The sequence below is a fragment of the Tachypleus tridentatus genome, chromosome 13 (assembly GCF_004210375.1).
Source record: "Tachypleus tridentatus isolate NWPU-2018 chromosome 13, ASM421037v1, whole genome shotgun sequence".
Classification (NCBI taxonomy): Eukaryota; Metazoa; Arthropoda; class Merostomata; order Xiphosura; family Limulidae; genus Tachypleus; species Tachypleus tridentatus.
In genome coordinates, this window is record NC_134837.1 from 163,692,868 (window position 1) to 163,717,522 (window position 24,655).

The 24,655-nt window shown below is 30.3% G+C and overlaps 1 protein-coding gene across 2 annotated transcripts in view; it reads left to right on the forward strand.

The window, feature by feature from the left end:
* Positions 1-24,655, forward strand: part of LOC143238407 (leucine-rich repeat and WD repeat-containing protein 1-like) — a 41,977-nt gene that overhangs the window by 11,695 nt on the left and 5,627 nt on the right. For both annotated transcript variants that reach the window (XM_076478578.1, XM_076478579.1), the window contains exons 3-12: positions 464-580; positions 10,347-10,496; positions 11,169-11,612; positions 11,825-11,942; positions 13,596-13,702; positions 16,197-16,395; positions 19,798-19,873; positions 21,774-21,911; positions 22,409-22,509; positions 23,016-23,174. In XM_076478578.1, coding sequence (XP_076334693.1) covers positions 464-580; positions 10,347-10,496; positions 11,169-11,612; positions 11,825-11,942; positions 13,596-13,702; positions 16,197-16,395; positions 19,798-19,873; positions 21,774-21,911; positions 22,409-22,509; positions 23,016-23,174 — 1,609 coding nt within the window. The remainder of the gene's footprint in view (positions 1-463; positions 581-10,346; positions 10,497-11,168; positions 11,613-11,824; positions 11,943-13,595; positions 13,703-16,196; positions 16,396-19,797; positions 19,874-21,773; positions 21,912-22,408; positions 22,510-23,015; positions 23,175-24,655) is intronic.

Sequence of the window (24,655 nt, forward strand, 5' to 3'; positions counted from 1 at the left end):
GATTTTACTGACCCTGGCAGTCGATAGGCTTAAAATCCAAATAACCAACTTGTAGCATTGCAGGTTGGCATATTGATACCTAATGTGCAGCTTACAACACACTGTGCATATCTTATCACAGATATTCATAGAGGAAGTGTGTGTGTGTGTGTGTGTGTGTGTATATACATTTTCCCTATTTGAATTTTTGTCTCAAATATGCTGCACTTGAGAAATTTTTGATTTGTTGGAGTTCTTTAGAGTAAATTTGGTTTCCTTTTCCATGACCTTTGATAAAGTGAGACACTAACCTAAGAAATTACAAAATATGTTTTTGCATAGCTTTACAAATATTATGGAAAAAATAATTTTTTTATATATTAAACCAAGTTAATTACACTATAAGAACATTTACAGTGTTTACTGATATCAACTAATGTTTTTATTCAGAATTTTTATACATATTTTAAAAACTTTCTTTCAGAATGCTGACAGGTATATTGCTGTTGCTCAACTGCCAACCTTAGTATATCTAGATGGAAGAGACTGTTCTAAGTTACGAGAATTGGATATAAAAGTAGAGGAGAGATTATGGCCACAAGTGAGTAGTTTCTAATAACTTGAGCTTTAGAAGGAAATTTTGTTGGGTGAGTTCTGAAACAGTTTTGTGACATCAGAACTTTTTGTAGGAATTAATTAGAAGGTTTTAAAAAGTGAACATGAAAATATTGAAAAATGGTATAAAACTTCTTTTTTATTTGAATGCTTGTTTTGATCTGAAATATCTGTGCAGTTGTATCCTTCACATTTGATTTTGAAAAGACACAAAATTTTGAAAATGTTCTGAAAAAGGTGTTAAAATATTAATTTTTTTTAATTTTATGAAAGAATAATTCATTAGTGCCTGAAATATTTAAGCTTTTTTCAAACATGTTTGAAGGCCAAAATATGAATCATGACAATTGTTGATTTTTTACAAAAGAATACAGTTTTATGTAATGAAGCTTTTCAACTGTTGTTGAAGGGATATTTTTAATATCTAATAAACATTTGTATTTTGTACAAGTATTCAATGAACCTCTGTTAGTTTTGTTTTTATTCGTTGCAGCAGGTATTCTTAAAATAAATTTAACAATGTTAGGCATGAATTTTCTGTTACCAAAATATACATAATAGCTATAAATGCTCAAATTTAACAGAAGATAATAAAACATTAATTCAGAGCAGTCTTCAAGTTATGTATTTATTTGTAGTTTTTCATATTTTGCACTTTAATTTTTTTCAAGTTAGTGGAATAATTTGTGATGAAGCTCATTTAAATTATGTTTTAAAATCTTAATCTTACAAATAGGTTAGGCCTAAATCTCTTATCAACTCATGGTTTAGTATAAACTCAGATTTTTTAGGCTATAGATTTCTGTTATTTTCTTGCATTTTAATAAGTTACTGCCATAAGCATATTTCTACTGTATAAAAAGTCTTCAAATATCATAATATTAATTTCTGAATATTCAGTCATTTTTTATTTTACTATGGAATACTTGTCTTCAGCCACACAAGTAAGGAGAACATTATACAGTCATTTGCTTTTAAAATATAAGATTTAAAAAGGTTAATTAGTTATTTCCAGGTTATATTTCTAGAAAATACTGCATGAAGATTGCTTTTTCATGGACTGGTTATACCTTGTCTTTGTGCTGAGTCATTTAGTTGTGGAGAGTTGTTTCAAATACTGTTTTAGCTTCTTTCACACAAAACTATCTCATTGTTTTCTTTGTTTTGAAACAATTGCTAAAAACTTTCAATGCTAGTTGCACCAGTTGTTATACCCCACAAATTTTGCACTACTTTTGACCGTGTATATAGCATGTGACAACCCTCCACCTATGATATTGCTCTAGCTATATTGGCACAGCTATCTTCCTCTGGTTTTTTCACTCACTTTCTTGATTGGTAGAGAATCAGTTAGATGCGTGCTTTTTCATATCTGATTACCATTTGTGATTGTACTTCATTGACATTTCAATACCTTTTTCCATGTTTTATTTTACAGTGTTTGCATTCAGTTGTTTCAATTATTTTTTTGCATTTGTTTGTTGTTATTGGATTATATGGTAACTTAGAATGAGTTCTCATTTCAATGTATTGGCAATGAAAGTTCCCATTGTAGTACATGTTTCTGGTACTACTAACCAAGTATCAGATTTAAGTTTATCTACTGAGGAAGTATAGGCCTTAATTTGCAGGGAGCTAGATTCCTATCTTGGGCCAGCAATTTCTACATAGTTTTAACTTGGGAGTATTTATGAGGATGAATACAATCAAGGAGAAATAAATAGGATACACTTTTTCCAGCACCTTTTTGTTTTGATCTGCTACACCTTTTTTTATGACTGGTTAATCAGGTATGAGGTACATTGTTTCCTTTTTCTCCTAGCTTGTAGATATTTTCCAGATATTTATTATCTCCACCATTGAATATGTTTTTGCTCCCTATGTATATGTTTTTTTCTTTTTGTCAACAAGATTTCTCATAAATGGCTGAATGGATTTAGATGAAAGTTGATATACATTTAGACTATGATACAACTTAAGAGTAGTCACTTTTTTGGGAGGTCAAGGTTACAGTAAGATAATGAAAAATCTAAAACATTCCTATCTGTTAACATGGCTACTGATTTTTCACTATTTTTGCTCTTTACGTCAGTCATACAGTGGACTCAGCAGATAGCCCAGTGTGACTTTGCTCTAAGAAAATACACACACGCACACACAAGTCAGTCACCAATAATTTTGCCCATGTCATTTGATAATGACAGACATAAGGACACATTTTTATATCTTTTGAAAGCTGATTATTATTGATGCTATATTGAGGAGGTATACATTATTCTGAGTGTACTTCTAGTGCTGTTAATGTTACTGGAATCCTTAACTATTCTTTTTTATGTCATAATATGTCCAGACTGGTCTTTCATCTCTAAGATGCTGTTGTTTTTGAAGGACATTTTTTGTGCACCCATTTCTATACCTTTTATCTTGCATCTGTACTCACAATTTACTCCCAGTTTCAGGATGACATTTCCCTTTCTCACAGTTAAATGCACTGATATACATTGTATATATACTTTTTTCTTTTTTTTCCCTAAATACTTTGTAATGTACTAAAAATAATATATATTGGGAGTTGCTTCAGTGGATTCAAAACACACTTTTGCACTCATGGTTTAGTAAAAAAGGGCTCCAATCATATCATCAAAATTTCCATTGATGTAATCTTGTTGCACATTCAGAGCTGATAGCCTTTTAAGTTTATTGGAATTTGTAAATGTTGCTATGCTCTCTACTTCGTACATATTATTGAACAAGCTCAGCATTTCGTAAGTAACTTTCAATTCTTTGCAACACTTGTCATTAAAATGCAAGATTGTTTTAATTCTTATGATAATAAAGTAGTTAAGACTCATTTTGTATTTTACTTTTCATATTTGTAACATGTAGAAACATATTTTTGAAACATTACTTAAATCCAAACAATAAACATTTAATGTAGTTATTGTTAGTTCTTGAAAGCAGTTTTCATCAAGAACATTTTTGTAGTTTTTAACAACACCAAAATGCCATACGGTTATCAGGAATCTTTCCATTAATAAGCTCTTCCATCCAATAAACCATTAAGTTTCTTGTATTTAGATTACACTTTATCATAATGAAAATGAAGATATGATGGGAAGGCATCAAACTCTTTTCTTACTTGGATTGAGCATTTTCTAGGATAATAATTATTTAAACTTAAATGGGGTTTTTATTTTCAATGAGTTTTTTCTAATTGTGCATTCGCTTTAACTTAAAAATATTTACACTCCATACTTATAACTTGTATTTTTTTTACTTTTTAACCCTCTCCATATGGTGACTTGCTTTCAAAATTTTATTGAACTACTGTTTTATGAATTTGTCATAAGTTTGATATCAAACTGTATATTATAATTCCAATTTTAATTCTATACATTAACTTTTTAAATTCAAAAGTAAGTATTGTAAACACCTAAATATCAATTTTTGTGTGTCACATGGTATGTTGAATCAACACTTGATCAAATTAGATGTTTGTGATGTCAAAATACAGAGTATGTAGTTTTGGACAAATTAGGAACTCAATTTACTAATATAAACAGACTAGGATATAAAATAAGAACCTTCTATCTTTTTTATTTACTGAGATATCACTCATGTACTGTATCAAACACAGTTTCTCTTCTGACCTCTTTCCATTTTTTTTTTAATGTTCCCTTATATACACTTCTGTCTGTAACGTGAATAACCAGTCTAAAGCTCGGAATGTAGATTACCACAAGTTGAGTTTTCAGTCTGCTTGAAATTTCATATTTTTTTAGACTCAAATACAGATTAGGTACTAAGATTGATGAATTATAGTGGAATTCTACAGTGTCAGTATAGTAATTTGGTGTTTGTTTTTTTGTTACTTATATATATATATATATATATATATAACCTAAAAAAATTTTGTTTTGTATCTTCTATATGCAAAATTTTATGAGGGCAAGCTACCTATGACAAACAACAAATGAGTACAAAGGTCATAACAAGAAGAGATAGTTGTTTGATTTACTTTTTTAATTACTATTCTATGTTTTAAGAACATAAGGTTAAGAACTTGTTTGTAAATGATTATAATGTGTAATGATTGAAATGAGACTGTATTTTACAAAATACTAGTCCACTAAAACACAGGTAAGACAGGTCACTTTGTAAAAACTAAAGGTCAGTTTTATATTATTGGATATGGTAATATGAGAGCACATGTGCCATGTCATTGTAACTCCTGTATTATTACCCAGATGTGTCTGAGAGGTGAATATAATAACAATAATAATAAAATATATAATATTAGGAGGTTTAATGTATTTAGTATTAACATTTGTATTTTTGTTATAATTTGTAATCATTCTGAAATGAAAAAGGCATAATTTATATTTATTTCGTAATCCCTTTTGGTGGCTATAGGATCGGTCAAGTAGACTGAGCCCATACAGAAATTCTTTAGTGAATGTAAAAGGTAAAATATATAAATTCTTGTTTTAGAAATATTTGATAACTATTTGGACATTATGAAGATTTCACTCATGAAATTTGAAAATTTTTCGATGTATAAAAGTACTTTTGATATTAAAATTAATTTGCATGTTAGATAGGCAACATGCAAAAAAAAAAAGATACGAGAGAAACATTGCTTAACAAATCATAAGACTCGATTTTAAAAGTCTGATATTTTGTATGTGAAAGCCTTTTAATGTTTTTGTTCATAATATGCCAAATTTCATGAACATACAGCTATTGATTTAAAAGTTATAGCATATAAATTGTAACAAGTACAAAGTAGTTGGAAGGTCAGTCTCAGGGACTGAGCCTCTGCTGATAAGAGTTAAATAAGATGAACTACTTATTTTTCCTTCAAAGGCAAGTCTATTGATGTGCATCTCTGGATGATGACATAACTGCTGAAGTGTAGGATGGACATGTTTGAACTCCTTATTTCCCAATTCCTGTCGTTTCTGATAGATAAGATTAATAGTTCACGATCCACTCTGGTGTGTTTATGGTTGTTTCTTGCATCTAATATCAAGGGGTCACCTGTTTCAGAATTTTTACTTTTGAGCTTTGGACTTAACTGTATGAGCTTATTCATGGTGAGTTTGTCTTGTTGCCTATCAATTGGCAGAATGCCTTTCTTATTTGGACCATGTTGAATCCATAGAGTGGTCTGTTCACCTCAATTTATCATTGAGTTTGCTCTCAGTTTCAAAAATTTCTCGTAGATGCTTTTGGCATCACTTTTGACTCCAGTATTTTTCCCTTCCAGTCTTCTGTTCCTCATCCTTTAGCTTTCACTTCTCCCTCTGGTTCCAGATTTGATGTGTTGCATTCCTTCTCATATTCTACTGTGGTGCCTCTTTAGCTGTGTCATCCTTGGTTTTCTCTGCTTTTCTTTGGTGTCAATACACCTGTCCTGAATGTATCTGATGTTCCCTTACTCTTGCTCAATATTCATGCATACCCCTTTTTTTTGTTAAGGAATATTGTATCTTCATTTTTTCTTGTGGGATTTATCTGGTTCATTTCCATCAGACTAAACTCTCTTATTGTATAACCTTTTTTTTGTCACATTCTTACCACCTTTCCACTTTATCTGTCTATTGACAACAGTGATAATCTTTTGTTATTGATTCATGAACAACTTCCTTTTGTTGTTAGTTCTACTGTACCTCACCTTTTTATTGACAGTCCAACAGTGGTTTGTTGGTCTCCTTTACCATTCTTCATGCTTCACTTCCATGCCTACCTGGGCCCATAATATGGTTTTACATACTATCACATGTTCCTTGTTCAAGCTGTAAGTTTCTTGCTCTTTTTTTCACTTTTCATGCCTTGTTACCTCTTCCCCACCTGTTGTTAACATCATTCAGTTGACCATGTTATTGATGCTCTTCCATCCTCTTTCATCTTACTACTATTCTACCTGTATCAATCTTTCCTTCTTAAAACTTCTACTACTTGGTAGGTTAATTGTATCTTATCTCCTGTGTCTTTCCTTTTCTCTCACTTCTGTGATTGTTTAGATCTATATTGGTTCCTTTGTCTTCTTCAAGCTGTTCAATATTGCTTATAATATCCTGCTCCTTTTGGGGACTCCATCATCATTTCTTCTTATTCTAAGACCACTCTCTTTCTGTCTTTCCTGAATCACTCTATTTTGGTATAATTGTCTCTAGAAGTGGATGCTCAAGGCTGTTTCATATTTCTTCTCAGTCAGTTCATTACCTTTCTCATTATCTTGCTTCCTATTTCTGCTGTTCCTAAGGCAAGATCCTCCATATAGACATGTGGATGACTCCACCCATTTGTTGCTCCTTCTCTTCACTGTCATGCTATTTTATCTTTTGCATAATTTTAACTTCTGGTTGTTGTATTTCAACTGTTCACTGTCTATGAAATTTTTATGTATGTTTTCTTTTTCCATTAAAACTTATCCCAAAATTCACATTGAGCCAGGATAATGGAAGGTGCTCAAATCATCTTCTCTGGCTCTACCAGTATTCACTGCAAGATGGGGTGTCCTGCAAGACATGTTGAGGAATATTTGTGATATAGAAATTTATTCATTTGTCTGATCCAGACCTTACCAATTCCATGGACTATCAAAGAAAATGCAAGCATCAGAGAAATGACTGTCTACTTTGGCTTGCACTTGCTGGCTTTTAAGAATAAGGATTTCTCCCAACCATTTTCTCTTTTCAAATGCAGCAAAAAAGACTTGCTATTTACGAGTTCCCAATTGTTGGGGTGGTAGACTATTGAATATTTTTACTTATTGGGTTTTAGAGCAATACAGTAAGGGATGGGGCAGTGGTGATACTGTCAGTGTAGTACAAACATAACACATGACTAATATGCCTTCTTTCTGCAGCCAAAGTTTATTCAGTAGCATTGAGGAAAGAACACTGTATAGCTTGATGGTGCCTCAACCTTATTGTACGTATTAGTTCACCGACTGCTTAAGTGCAAGTATTTGGGCAGCCAGTATTCTCAGTTCACCTGTCCCTGTGACATTTAGGTCTCATTTGCCTCTTCTCCCTTGTATTTTAGGAGAAAAATATACCTTGGTGGGCATGGATGCATTTTCCCTTGGGTGTATGCCTATGAAGCTCCTGTCATCAAGGTGTCACACTTCACAAGTTTTACTTCAGGTGCTTTCTAAAGGAAGCTCATCTAGGTAAAAATTTTCTAGAGGGGGAATTATTGTCTCAAAAATTAACATTTGCTTAATCTGGAAGTGTGTTTCATATAGATATCTCTGCATGTATTTCCACCCATCCTCCCCATTTTGGGTGCACGTTGTCTAAGAATGTTGTTATCAAGAGTAAAAGTACATAGAGGTAAATACTGCACAAAGAGGTTCTGTCACCCTTCTATTGGTGGAGAGCTTTTGTTAAATAAGAAGTACAAAATTTAATGTAAATTATTTATAGCTACTATAATTCAGGTAAAGCATAATTTTTATAGCCTTCAATGTTATTTGTTTACACAACCATAAACTTAGAGAACTGGATCCACTTGCCATGGCCACCTGTCACATCTTTTCTCTCACAAATTGCCAATAGTTCTTCCTGATGTTTACTACTATATTATTTATAATCAAGAGAGCTAAAGTTTTCATGTATCAATTGACATATTATATTATATTGTTTTCTGTACAGAGAATTGTCTATTTCACTTCCAGTTCAAACACTTATTGCATCTAAGAACACAGAAATAGTAAGACATAATAGCAGACAATATTCTATAAGTATAATAATTTTTTTTGACTTTTTAACAACATGTAAAAAACATGTTGTTAAAAAGTGAGAAAGACTATTATACAGGATGTTTGGAAAGTCAATGTGCACTTGTATATTTATTAACAGACATGTTTCAATATAGAATACAGGAGGTAAATATGAATCACAATTATAAACAATGTCGAAAGTGACCACCGTTGGCATCAATACAGGCTTGGATCCTTCTTATTTTGTTTCTAAACACTGCTATCAGTTGCTGGCTTGAAATAGACTGAATGAATACTGTTATTCCTGCTTTCAAGTCATCTAGCGTGCGCAGACGATCTCGATACACTGCAGATTTTGCTGCTCCCCATAGATAAAAGTCTGGTGAATTAAGATCTGGTGAATGTGGGGGCCACAGGTCTTTGGAAATAATGCAGTCTCCAAAACATTCCTTTAATAACTGCATAGATCTGTGAGATGCGTGGGCAGTAGCATCATCCTGTTGAAACCATGAGTAATTGATTTCATCACTTTTCATCTGACCAATGAAGGTGTGAAGAATCTCCGAACAATAGCGCTTGCTGTTTATTGTGTTCATAAAGAAAATAGGGCCAGCAATTCGACGTCTGGAAATCGCAACCCACACACCAATCTTGAAATCGTGTAGGTGTGTTTTGTGCAAACTATGAGGATTATAGGATGACCATAATCTTGAATTTTGTGAATTAACATAACCTCAGAGATGGAACCATGCTTCATCGATGAAAAAGGTCACATCCAACACATTAGCTGTATTCTCTTTGATAAATCAGTTAAACCATCTGCAGTAGTGTATTCGTTTTTCATTATCAGTTGCTTCCAGTTCTTGTACCGCCATTATTTTGTATGGTAAGTGCTTTAATTTCTTTTTGACAGCCTTATGAGCACTTTGAAGACCAATATCATGCTGTTGAGCTAACTTTCGTAATGATTTTGATGGACTCTGCATCACACTGTCAGCAATAACCAACAGTTTTTCCTCCGATAGCTTTGCTGGCCTTCCACAGCGTTTGGCATCATCCATTGATCCTGTTTCCTGAAACTTATCAACAAGGTTACGAACTGCATTGCGATGTGGAACAGGTGTATCTGGGAATTTTTCAGCAAATCACTGTTGCACCACATCTGTGTATCTACCACCTTCTCGGAATACATATCCGATGAGCCATACACATTCTTCTGTTGTTAAAACCATATTGGGATCAAAATCTGAAATATAATAAAATAAGATCACAAAACTGCACAGTGACTTTCTAAACACCCTGTACGTATAGAATATTGTCTGCTCTTATGTCTTACTATATCCATGTTCTTAAATGCATTATGTAACTAAAAATTATTTATTTCGTAGTAGCATTAGTATAAAAAGTATGCTTAAGTTTCATTGACAGCTGACAACAACAAAATTTTCAAGTAATTAGTACTACATTTCTTGTTTTTCGTGTGTATTCTTTCTCTGTCATTATAAAAGTAACTAAAATGTAATAATTAGTAACTTATTAGATTAAATAATGTTGGAGTAGGTAATATAAAAATAATAAAAAAATTTCACAGGTTATGCTCAGGAGTATTTCATGTGTAATTTAGTATAGTAATGTAAACTAAAAAGTTGTTAAAACACACATTTCCTGAGTTATTTACAACTTTTATTATGGGATTATTATAAGCTGCTTAGGATAAACTACTGTAGTTTCCTCTTACAATTTGCAGTTGTTTTATAAAGAAGAAAGGGTAATTTAGATTGATTTTATATATATATATTTTTAATGACAGTTACATGGTCATGGGTGTCTTTATATAAAAGTAACAGAACATTAAATTATTACATTTGACACACATTCCTTTTGAACATTAAGAAATCATTTTTCATTCACAAAAGGTATAAAAATTTTAGTGTATACAAGATACTAAGCTGTAACAGTAAAGTGTTTTTCCTTTTGAAATTGTTACTAAATTTAAACAAATTTTTTTTTTCATACATAGGTGACTAGGGTATGGGAGGAATACTTTGCTAATCAGATCAATTCTAAATGTTCTGAAGATGTTCAAGATGTTTTAAAACAATTGATACGTCAGCTTCGACGAACTCCTATCCATTGTTATGAAGCTCCAGAAAAGTTTAAAAGGTACAAGGTATGCAGTCAAAAAAAACATTTCTCGGAAATACACATTTTATTTATGTTAATAGGAAACACTACTTTTGATATCAAATGTAAAAGCTAAACTTTTTATATAACTAATGTCCTGCAGTTCTTCAGAATGTAACTTAACAATATGTTAAACTTTAGCTATTGGATAAGTGTTCAGTATGGGATGACCTCACTGCTTAAAATAACTATAAAACCACTTTTGACCTTTTTTTTTATTTTGTCTCCTCATCTCATCTTTAGAATTAAAAAGATATAAATAATATCTCGTGGACATTTGAAAAATAGAAAGTGTTTAACTTAGTAGCCTATAAAATTTCTTGACAACATTTTGGAGATAGACAATATGTTACAGCTCTTTTAGAAGAAAAAAAATAAACAAGAGGACATGACACTGTTGTTAAATTATACATAAAAAATATGATAAATTCTTTTCCTCTGTAATTACTCGTAAAATTTTAAGGAATAGGTATTTAGCTATATTGTGCTAATTCCTGGAATAAATAATTGTGAAATCACATTGAATGAAATTTAATTTATCTTTTGTTAATATTTTTCTAAGTATTTATTATTTGTTTACTGTTTCTATTTGTTTTCTGTAATAAGTTTTTTTTACCTTTATAATTGAAAGTGTAAAAGTTATGATTTTTGTTTTCAGGTTGAATCCATTGCCACAGCTTTGATTCATACAGCTAGAGAAAAAAGTAAGAAAAAACTGACCCCTTCCAAGGGACAACATCTCCAATCAGGTAGTTCTAGCTCTTCAGAAATACCCTCATTATCTGTAGAAACTTCAAGATCTCCTGTTAAAAAAAGAATTTTTCCCAGCTCTCCTGAGAAAGAATTAATTGGTAATGTTCAGCAAACACCTAAAGGTATTATTGGCTCTCCTCAAAAGAAAATAAAAGTTCATTCTGATAAGAAAATGCCTTATAAACTATCTGAGCACAGAATAACTCCAGAGAAACAGTGTTTTTTGTCATTAGAAAAGGCAGAATTCTCACAAAAATTCTCCTTACGTGAACAGGAACCGTTTTATTCACTTCGAAAAAAACAAAGGGATGATACATCTGAAGCTGCAGAAAAAAAGAAATATTGTGAGGTAAAAATCTCAATATGAAGCAGTGTCTTATATCAGATATATTTGTATTTTGTGATTTGTTGCACATTAATTATAAACATTTCTTTATTTAACAGTTTTTTACTGTTTGTTTATTATTTATATTTATATTTTTTATATGTGTAGATATTTTTTAGTACACGTTAATATTATGGATTAATTTTTGGAATTTAATTATTGGTATTTTTCACCAGCTACCTTCAGATTTTATACCCCATATATTCTTGAGGTGTCATTCAAGGAATAATAATCCAGAGGATTCTGAGACACAGGTTTGGAGATCAGCTTTTGAGCCTGATGTGTTTAACAAAGGTTAGTTTTAAAAGTACATAAGTAATGTATTTCAATATTTTTACGTATAATATCAAGAATTGGCATACGTGTTCAAGGTATTTGACTCTAAGGCAACTGGATTCCAATGTTGTAAAAATCTAACATTGTTATCATTATTATCATTATATTTTGTTCCAAAAATAAAATTAGTGGATGAAATTGTTTGAAATTTGATAAAAATTTTCCTTAAAGTATTTCAGAAAAATAGAACATTTAGTTTTGTTGTTTTTTTCTTCTATTTCAATAAAAATTTGATATTTATTCTAGCTATTTGCACTCTCAATAGTTCACCTGCAAAAACATTTTCATTTATCTTAATGTATTCACATTTCATTTGTATAACCTCGAGAACCTCCTAAATGAATATCAAAAGGTTTTTCAAGGTGAATATTTACTTTATTGTTTTTCTATATCACTAATTCTAGCTAATATAATCAGCAGTGTGATGAAATATTTAACATTAATAAATGGAAATGCATACTTACATTCATAAAGTAGTTTTAAAATATCTTCTTTTGTTTATATTTGTTATTTCATGTCTTAATATTTTCAATGATGGTTTAATTTTAAAATTTTATTTTCATTTCCTGATACTTATATTTAATTGTTTATTTCCACACATCAGTAAGCATCTGCGGATGTTAGAATGGCATGAATGGGAAATAAACTTTAGCTTCTGGCAAAATTGATTTATACATGCTTTGTTTTCTGAAACTTACCGAGTTAAGTTTACATTAAAATACATTTAGAAAATTATTTAACTTTTCAAAATATGAATTTTAAAATATAAAATGCATAATTAACTAAAATATAAAAGTAAACCCTGAATAGAATTTTTACACCTCACTAATTCTAACATATTTAGAAACAAAGCAACTGAAATGCTATCATGAACAACACAGTTGACAATAGTACAGTCAGTTGCATTGATTCAATGCTAACAACTTGATGCCAATTTCAAAATAACTATTGTTGGAGTATATTGTAAAATTAGTTTCTTCTAACATCTGTAAACTTACATTTACTTACTACATGAATTTAAATGCTAAGTATAGAAGGATGGGCATGGCACCCGACAGGGATTGACAAAATGTTTTACTTATTTGTACTGCATTCAGCCATTGAAATTTTAAATACATGTTTTATTAAACACATAATACTGTCTAGACATATGTGAACAAGACAACAGTTGTATAACTCTACTTGTTCTTTGGAAAATTTCATAATAATAAAGTGGTTTAATTAAAGTTTAAATGTTATAGAGTGACATTTTGTAACAAGCACAGTAAGGAAATTAAAGAATATTTGGGTTCATAGTGCTAAGATGGATGTAACAATACAAATATCATATAACTGTAGCTATAAGTTTACCTGTGAAGGAATTGTATTATTTACTTGTCATATAAAACTCCAACAGTTGATGTAATATTTTAAATTAACTTTTATTCTTCTTTGTTTTTGTTAAAGTATTGTTGAGATCAGAAGCAATTTTGTGTATTATTTGCAACATAATAGTGAATAATCCTGTTAAGATATTTGTTACTAAATTTATTAGATCCAGTAAAATAAAAACAAGTTATATGGAGAATATGTAAATTAAAGTCTTAAATGTTTTGTTTTTATTGTTTTTAGGTAGTCTGACCACTATAGTAGCTACTTGTGGTGGAAATTTGGTATGTCTAATAGACTGTGAATCTGGACGTGTGATTAAGCGTTATAAACATTTAAATCCACAAGAGGTGAGATACGATTACTTTGTAATGGTTTAGAAAATAAAGTAGAAACAAAGTTGTTCAAAGGGTAATCACTAAGCAATAATACAATAATATGTAAATATATCTAGATGTATAATGTTACAAGTTTAAAGCTCATTAGGATAAACAGTCAATTGACTAACCCCATTTAGCATTAGAGTAGAGAAAATAACAGATACAATATAGTGTGTTATTGCTTGAAATGTATTTAGGAGGTTTTAGAAGTTAAGTGAATGTTACTTGAGATTTTTGACAAAAAACAGTTTTTAATCGTGAAAGGAAAATCACTTTTTAATTGGATGAGTAACAAAATAGACTATATTCACAAACATATCTTAATAAAAATACGTTATTAAAGAAAATCTGATTTTTTTGTACACAAAAATACTTCTACTATTTACAAAAAGTGTACCAATTTTGTGAATATGCACATACTGCATTTAAAGGTATAGTATGTATACTTAATATATGCAAATGTGCACATGAATTTGTGTATTTTATGCCAAACTCATCACGAAAGGATCAAATTTTGCTATCTTAAACTTTTCAACACTTGACTTTTTTAGTTGCTCACCATGTATCTGGATTTTAGAGATTTGTTTTCATCATAGTTAGTATTGCTTAAAACACTTGCAACTCTTATCACATAGACTTGTCAAAGAATGAATGTTTTGCTGTTTAAAAGTTAGGATTTTTATGAGAGGGATGTTTTCCATATTAATGTCTAAGGTAAGTGAAAATGCAAGTCTGTGTAAGTAACAACTTTAAAAATATTTTTGAAAATAAGCATAGTATTTACTAATGATGTAATGTTTTCAGCTGTGGTTATAAATAATCATGGTTATTCAATTTTAATTACAAAAATTAAACTGTTTGTTTGTAGCTTTTTATTTTCATAGTGGCCACACTGCTAGAAATGAAAATGAGGTTTAACCATTTCCAGACGAGTCAAAGGCTATGTCGTCCTATTTGTTGACTCACAGTTAGAACTTTATTGAACTACTATTTTATGAACTTATGTCATTGAGTTTGTTATCAAGCTGTAGTATACAAATTTTCATATTATACATTATTTAATTTCTTAATTTTAAAAGTAAATATTATAAAAAACTTAAGAATAAATTTTGTGTATGTTGCAAGGTATGTGACATGCAGCACTGGTTCAAATTAGATATCTGTGGTGTCAAATATGAATGCTGTAGTTTTATATGAATTTGGAACTTTAACTACTAATATTGACATGCTATAATATCAAATAAGACCCTCCTAACTTTTTCATTTGTTGTGGTATTGCTCATATACTGAATCCAACACAGTGGCCCAGCGCATCTCTTTCCATTTTGGAAATGCTCTCTTGTATATGCTTACTTAGATATGTGTGACGTGAATAACCAATCAAAAGCTCAGAGTTTCTCCAAAGTGGCTCACTCAGTCAGTTATAGAAACAATTTATGATTTATCAAACAATGTACAATTTATAAGATTAGATTGGACACCATACACAATGCATTTCATTGCAGAAGCACTAAAAACTGAATGAGATATTTCATATTAGTTATCAGCTTTGCAGAATTTATTTAACAACAGCTAGAAGAGAAGATTATGAATAAATCACCAAACAAAATGTATTTCATTTACAATTTGTTTACACCATTGGATAGAAATGGTTTCTCAAAGAGCACTAGAAGTCCATTGCCATGTTCTGCAGTATATTATCACATATGAAAGAATATGGAATAAGATAAAGAACGAAATCCAGGAACAAAATATTGTGAAGCTGTCAAATGCTGGTAAAAAGACCTTTTATGTGAAGTTAAACTTTTGTGGTATTGTCTGCAAAAAAAATAAAGTTTTTGGAAACTTTATCAAACACATAATAAGCCTGTGTTGCCAATCTTAAGAAAGTTTTTAAAAGGTATTGAAGTATCTTATGCATAGATTTATAAACCATAATAATATGGTAATTGCTGTCACTACTGAAAAAATAATTGCACATAATGTAACAAATAAGAAAAAACATTATAGTCCAGTAAAAATTAGCTAAGGTGTAGACTTCAAATTGAAAAGTGTTGATCCATAAAGTAAGTTAGAGAGAAATTTTAGAATTTAGAAAGAACTGTAAATACTTTTCTATATGACTCTCAGTATGCTGAAAACCACTTTCACCTGTGTTTCTTTTTTATCAGAGATTTGTCAAATTTTGACCCCTTAGATGTAAGTAGAGGTTGGAATTTGGGGGGGGGATATCTTGAGAAACTTCAGGAAAGCTCTTAAGTTTTGCATTCCTTTAATACAGTTAAGTAAATTATTGTTTGTTGTTATAACTGCTTTATATAAGGACTTATAACTCAAGTTTAATAGCTGTCTTTGATGCTGTCAATATATTTTTATTTATTAGATTCATTTGCTTTAGTACATTAATTCAACTTATTTAGAAAGCTCAATACAATACAGTTTACTATGTAGTGTTTTTTTCTAGGATTTTTACACTCTGTGTTGGACCTCAGTAGACACAGGAAGAACTGGAAACAACATAAACCTACTTGCCGTTGGTGGTCGAGCTAAGGATATTTGCCTTTTACATCCATCACAACTAATCTGTTATCACAGCTACAAAGCTCATACACAATCTATAAACAGCCTTCTCTTTCATCCTACCCAAACCACATGGTTACTTAGTAAGTTTGTTTTTGTAGTAGAAGATTATTATGAGACTGACGAATATATTACTTGTTTCATTCTGTTTGTACCATTTTGAATCCATATTTATATAAAAATGTACAGAATGTTCTTCCAGAACTAGTATAAATGTGCTGTGCTATGGTTGTGCTTATCTACTTAACATTATTGTTTTAATGACTAGTAAATGCAAATTTAAATAACTTGCATACAAATTTCAAAGCAAAATATTTTGTTTTATTAGAAAAAAAAAACCTTAAACTTAAGAAACAATAATATAGTAATATTCTTTAATAACAAGGTATTAATCTGTTTTCTTTGTGACTCAGTATTTTACAAAATCCTAAATATAACTAATGTGAAATAATTTTCGTAATTAGCCTAGCCTGGTGACATTGCATATAAAACAATGATCAAATACTTAGAGAATGATTATAGAGCATGGTGTCTTTGATAGAAATATGATGTTTGATATTTCTATGGAAAGTATAAAATTATATTAATTTTACTGACTAACATAGAAATAGCATGTAATTGATTATCTGGCTGTGGATTGTATTTTTAATGCACTGTGGTGTTATGTGAAAATATGGATTTTTAGGGGACTCAGTCACAAGGTCCATACTCACACACTAAATGAACTATGTTGTAATAAACTTCCATTATTTATATAAATATGTATGTGCAGTATGTAATAATAACAGTATAGTTTAACAAAATGTCCATTCATTACTACAGATGAAATATGTGTAAAGTATATATACTTAATGTGCTGAAAAAGTTTTTAGAGGTGTTAAAATATGAACTTTTCTTGCTTGTGATACAAGTGCAGTAATTGAAAGTTATTTCTTTTCATTTTAAAAAACAACATTTGCACTTAACACATTTCTGTCTTGTCAAATTTTCATTGTAAAGTTAACTACATGGTATTGATACAAGAAAAATTCAGCATGATATAATTTCTTGAGCAGAAATATCTTGATATTATTGTTTCAGAAAAAATATATATATATTTAAAATAAACATGGCTACTATAACCGTTCAAGTTTCTTGACAGCTCCAAAGAGCACAATCACACAATCATATTTCTGTTGTAGTTCAAGTCTTCACTGAGTGAATAACACTAATTTAGGATCATAAATAATGTTCAAATATCATGTCTCTTCACTTAGCAGTCATTACTAATTGGATGTTACCAACCATTTATTTAATTGTATGAAAAAGAAATGGTAAATCAGTTATAAGAAAGTTTGATATCTGCATTTGATTTACAGTGTCTTCATATTAAAGATCCAAAATGGTAACATTATGTGAAAAAAAAAGATTAAAATTAATTTTATCAAAGTTAAAATATGAAAAATTGAATTAAATATAAATTAACTTTTAACAACTGTTTCTGTTGGTGGCCTCCCAGTAGTCTGTGGACTTACACTGGAAACTGGGTTTTGATACTCATGGTGGGCACACCATAGATAGCCCATTGTGTAGCTTTGTGCTTACTTTCAAACAAAAAAACCTGTTGGTCTGTATCATATTTGTTGATTTGAAGCTTATTCAACAGTTAAATTCTGGCAGATAAAATGTTAGTCATGACTGCAAGTCTTTTTTTCTTGTCCACAATCAAAATATTTTATTGATTCTGTAACAAAATGTTGAATTACAGAAAAATGACAGAAAAAAACAATTAATATGCTGGTCATAGCAAGTCTCCCTATCATTTCTTATATAGAGATAACTTTGAATTTGCAGTAATTTGTATTGCGACAAAACCCAATTTTTTTTAATACATGAAAGAGGCTGCAGTTAGATGCCTCTAATAAAACTGATAGACTATTCATAAATTCATCAATCAAAATAGAATGTATACAGTAACTTGACATCAAGACTGAATAAATTGATCTGATTGTCAATATCTGTAGTTTTCTGCAGAAAACTCTCAAATGTTGTTAAATGTAAAAACATGAAAAAGTGCAGGATTCTTTCAAGAATTCATAAGCTACGTGTGAAGCAAATGGATCTTTAAAGCATTGTGTGTGTGTGTTCTGTGAATACGTAATTAACTAGAAATACATCACTGTATGTGTATTTTAGGTTATTCACAAAAATAAGAAATTTATAATTCTTTAACTTCATTTAACAACTTTTTTTATCCAGTTTAAGTATAAGTGTAGGGACTGTGAAGTTGTTGATGAGGTTTAGCATTTCTAAGGTACTGTTTTATTCTGTTTACATAGGTGTGACACTTTTACAATAGTATATTGATTTTATTTAAGTTTCTTTGAAAAATAGAGCAGAGACCACTTCGGATGATTCACGAAACTATCTGGAATATTTCTATCTGACTTGACACATTAAGAATATAAAATTCAACACAAGAAAAACAGGGGCTAGGATTTGGGAGTATTAAACAGATAATTAGAGAATGGATGTCTGATGTTTTCTTTATTCTCTCTGTCTGATGATGTGTTTGCCAAGATGTTGGCAGTAACATTTTATGTAATTGGAGAAACATCATGGAGTGATATATCCATAATTATAGAAATACCATTAATATGTTTTGCATGGATGAAAGCTAGAGACAGTGATTAGAATTGGTAGTAGTGTTGATATTTTGTTCACCTGAGAGTGTGAAAAGAAGTCTTTATATGAAAAGATATCTTATTCTTTCAAGTCATGTGAAACTGGAAGCCTGACTGAAATCCCTGCACTGTGATAAATAATAACAGTTAAATAGTGTCTGAATGTCATTGTTACTTTTTACATTCAAAGTCAGATCTTGGTTATTCTAAGTCATTCAGAGTTTTAAATTTATAAAGTAATAACCATTTATGGAAAAGTTTGGCTTTAGACATACTGTTACTAATAGATTTAAAGTAACATTGTTTCATAGTTGTTTCCCATGTCTCGGAGCTAATCCTTAGAATATTACTTAAAAGTAATATTAATTTTATAACTTGTAATCAGTTTTTTATTGTACTTTGATGAAGATAGAAGTTGAAATATCTTAACTTTAGAGAAACTATTTTTTCTCTTCTACGAGTGTGTCAGGTAATGTACTTTTGTTAGCATTTCATATGTTAAAAACTGATCTTTTTCATTTCCTTGGACAATACACTTAAGGTTTTTTCATATTTTTTAAAGTATATTTGGAAATAGTTTTTGAAAACAATGTTTATTGAAGGAATTTAGTAGAACAGTTCATTATATATGAATTAATTTGGAACGTCACTATCTGTAACATAAAGTTTAATTAATGAGAAACACATAAAGGTTTACAATGATTATAGAGTTTTAAGTTTAAGATACTAAGTAATTTTCAAGATAAAATTATGTACCATGCAGAGTTAAAAAATACCTCAAAATATGACCAAAACTATACTTTTATTTTTAATAACACTTAGGTGGTGGTGAAGACAGGAAGGTTCATCTTTGGGATGTTGGTATCCCATCTCTTCCTGATTACAAAACAAAATGTCAGTAAGTGCAATAGTACAAGTTCTATAATTTAGCAGTTCCCAAAATTTACCTTATGAAACCCTTTTCTTCATCTTGAATAGCTATACGATGTTTTGTGGACCTGAAGGAGGTTACATTTCACATATGTTTTAGTAAAGTGTAGAAGACATTTTATGTGTTCTGTTGTTGAGAAAAAATTTAGGGTTATTATTTTATAAATCTTTTTGAAGTAAAAATGTTGTGCAAGCTATTAGTAGGTTGAACCCATAGTTTGGAAACTACTGTTGTAATGCATAGGGTAAAATGCTCCATAAATATATAGATATTTGTCATTCTAACTATAAACACCCTTTAACCCATGTCATAATATTTTACTTAGTTACATTGAAAATTTATTTAAGCAGTTTTAATATCAATGAAATTAGCACTAAATTATACATTATAAAATTTTTTTATTATCTAAGTTTTATTTCATTTATTTCAAAAGAAGAATAAAGAAAATTCTGAAACTTCAGTTTGATCCATAAGAAATCCTGAAATATTGGACTTTATAACTTGAAAATGAAATGACTGTTAAATATCCAAAATATAGAAAAAATCTTGATTAATTACTGTGCTTACACATTTTTTTTTTCAAGCTTCTTAAGGTTGTTTCCCACTTTCTACACATAGTTGCAATTTCTCAGCCAGTTATATCTAGTTAAGCTAAATGTTTGTAACCAATAAAAATACCACATTTTAAAATACTATCTTCCAACAGTTAGTGTAAAATTGGCATGAATAACTCCTTAGAGAACTTGTGAAATGTTCTTATCATTGTCATTGCTTTTGTCCTCACTAATACTTTAGCATTATTTTTCCCTTATAAATTTGTTACATAGAGAGACAATTAAATTTTATTTATAATTTTTATATTTTATTTAATTATGTGTTAGTTACATTTTAAAATACATGTTAGAAAGGTTTAATAATTTAAATATAAGCTGTACTGTTTTGGCTTATCAGACTTTAATGTAGCCCCAACGTTTTGTTGAAGGCTAAAGTGTCACTGCCAAGTACACCCTGAGGACAATCATTGACATGAGTCATGATAAATAATACTGTTAAATGATAGAAAAGGAAAATAAATAAAATTCCCAAATTAAACTTTTCGCAAAAATGATAAAATCTTCTAATTAAGAACATAAATTAAGAATATTTTCAAGTTAATTTGATGAAAAAATTAAAAGGTATGTAGATTTTTTAATTTTCAGATTTAAACATTTCACTGCACCACATGGTGGTAATACTCTAAATATTCAAAGTTTAAGTACAGTAATATGAGTACAAAAATAACAGACCTTTAACTAAAATAATCTCATTCTTTGTGTACAAATTACTTGAATATTTGACAAAGTCTTACCAGTTTTTGTGAATATTTGTTAAGAGTGCATAAAGTTGTCATAGATATTGTTGCACTCTGTATTGTTCTCCGTTCAAGATATTTGAATTGGGTACTGACTTATCTCCATAGGGTTAGTAGATATTTAGTTAAAGTACTAAGAATAGTTATGAAGAATTTATAGCTTTATCTGGAAAATGAAGGCAATTATGATTAAATAGGAGAAAGAGAAAAAGTTAGTGACATTATTCTGGTTACTACACCTTGTTTAGTTGATTTATTTGTTGTTTTTGTGTATGTTGGCAACCATATTCTCAAAATAAGACTACCTTACAAAGGTTGTTATGTAGAGCTAGTATCAGCTGATAGATATGCTATAATTAGTTATTGTTAGTATAGCTTTCTTTTGGTATTATCTGACTGGTATGATATAGGAGAGAATATCACTCAAGCTTTTCAGAAATAAAGGTTTCATTATTAACCTTTGTAAGATTTGTACGTATACAACCTCCAGTGATAATTTTTATTTTTCTTGTATAGGAAATTGATGACATTAGAGATTGGTTATATAGTTCTCCAGATGGTATTTTCAGTGAAGCATCAACATTTATTAGTTGGGTGTGAAGGTGGACTCTTTGGTTGGGACCTTCCTAAAGCACCTGTATGGAAAGTTATTAGGTACTGATGTGAATCTGTGAGAATTTTTTAATTGTTTGTTGTTGTTATTGTTGATTTAACTGTACTGGTGTTTTCGTGTAAATATTTCAAATGTGAGAAATTTCAAAAAATGTTCTTCATTACAAGCTGTTGAAAAATAATTAAGAAATGATGCAAGAATTATTTTAAAAAATTTTCAATTTATACCATTTAGTGTTAGGTATTGACGATATATGCTTTTTAGCATACTTCTGTTAATTACCATAACATTTACTCATTGTTTGACATAAGGAAGCTCTTTCTAACTACAAATGATGCTATTTTTCATCAGTTATTCCAGATTTATTGTTCATTTTATTTTTGAATATGAGTAAGTTGTTTATCATTACGCTATACTTGTTCCAAAGAGGGAAAATTGTAAAGAAATGTTATATACTGATGTTTTTGAGATATTGTTCTCAAACATTTAATTTCTCATGTATATTTTTGTATCTTTTAAATTTATATTTTATGTCCAGAAATCCAGCTGTAATTTACCAGTTACCAAAAACAAAAGGTAGACACAACAGTGAACATAAAATTGTGGATGGATTAGCCTTATTGTCTGCAGACAGATTTGGTAATGTAATCTTATATTATTTATCATTTGTTCCATTGAATATCTTTGTTTAATATTTTATCTTTTTAATGATAAAAATATAAACGTTTTATCAGTACATACAGATGAAAATTATATTGTGTATCATATAAGTTGTATATTATAAATATAAAAAATACTGATTTCACTTGAACTTATTTTTCAGAGTTTATACAACTGGGATTACAATTTCTTTGTCAAATTTGTGTTTTTTATGATTTGACTGCATAAAGAGAGCTGTGTATTATTGCATGGTTTACCTGTAGATTAAATATAATTAATTTGTTGGGGTTTAGTGTTAACTTGTTTATTTATCATGTATGAATGAAGTGACAAATTGTATGGTGTCATACAAAGTCAAGCCTTAAATTTCAGAGATAATCATTTACATTAGAATAACTAAATTTTTTAGTTTATCATATGGAGGTGAATTGTTGATTTCTGGAAGCTGTGTAAACTGATGTTAATGTTTTTTTGTTTTTTATTAGCTGTAAAGTATTCAGGATCAGGAAGAATCTATATCTGTAGCCTTACAGATGCCTTAACAAACAACGTCAGGAGAAAACAAAACGTCCAACTAGCTGCTTTAGAAACAATGGAGTGGAGCAAGTGTGATACAGATTATCTGGCTCTTACTACTCACATAGGTGATAAAAAGAAAATTCCTGTTTTTAACCTAGTGTTAGGTTTTGTCTGAACTTAATTCACGTGTGATTACTACATATTTGTTTCTCAAAACAAAAGTCAAAATCATTTTTCTAATTTCAAAACTTTATGATTAATCATTTTAGAGATTAATTGCAAAGTTTAAACATTTTCCATGTAACAGAGATTGTGTATTCTTCTAAAAAAACTTTATTATATAAAATTACAAGATTTTTAGTTCTTATTCTAAACTTTTTGCCCTTGGTGTGGATTCCTGTATGTGGTGAGGGGACCTTTCAGAGAAGGTTCTGTTATTTCAGTTTAGCAACTCTAGGATCTAAATGTCCACCCACGTGTTTGCTAAGCATGGCGACCCATGAAGGGTGGGAGAGGATCCTGGTGGTTAAGGGGTTCAACTTTAACACACACAGCTTTGGCCTTGATTTCTGTAGATGGGCAGTCTTGAGGTGGCCTCCCCCAGGATCATTTGTCTGGTCCATTTGGGCTAGGGTCAACAAAGTACCAGTGTTGGCTGTTCTCAACAGGCATTGTGGACATTGTGTCTGATGCTGGTGTTTGAGTATAGTGCTCACAAAACACTGGCATTGCTGCAATGTCCTTGTTTGGCATTGTAGTGTGTTCTCTCTTAGGGTTCCATGATGTGTGGGATCAGAGGGCATCAAAATATTCTTTATTATAGATCCCCAAATCAAAATAAAATAGTGAAAAAACACACCATAGGTAAATAACCACACCTTGAAGATTTTGAACAGCAAACTTCAACACCTGTACCACGTTTTCTGGTATTACATTCTTTATCAGACAATTTTTAGGGCAAATGTCTCCCTTTCTTATTCTGAAGGGACTAGAGGGCTTGCTGGCCTTTCCTAAGTCAGTCAAAAAGCTACATTCTGGTGATATCTTGGTGGAAACATCTACTCCAAAACACAGTGAACTACTCTTGCATTTGAAGGCCATTGGAGATATACTCATAGAAGTTATTCTTAATTCTGTTGAGAGGAATATGAAGAACATCCCCAGATCAGAGATTCTTGCTGGTTTCTCCACTGAAGGAGTTTCTGCAGTGAGGCGCATCTCTATTCGCAAAGATGGAATTATGATGCTGACCAATGCTCTAATTTTGATGTTTACATTATAATGTCCACCTGCCACCATCAAGACAGGTTATCTAAATTGCAAAGTATGGCCATATATTCCAAATCCTGTCAGATGTGTCCAATGTCAGCAGTTTGGTCACTTAAACACATCATGTTGTTGTTCCTTGATGTGTTCTCATTGTCATGGCAAGGACTATGATGCCTATGAGTGCAAAATGGACCCCCTATTCTGTTAATTGTAATGGATCTCACCCATCTTACTTTCATTCATGCCCTAGGTGGGTGCATGGCCATTTACCCATTTTTATTAAACATTTTATAATGGACTTCAGATTCAAAGTCTGTGTGGGTTTCACACATGAACT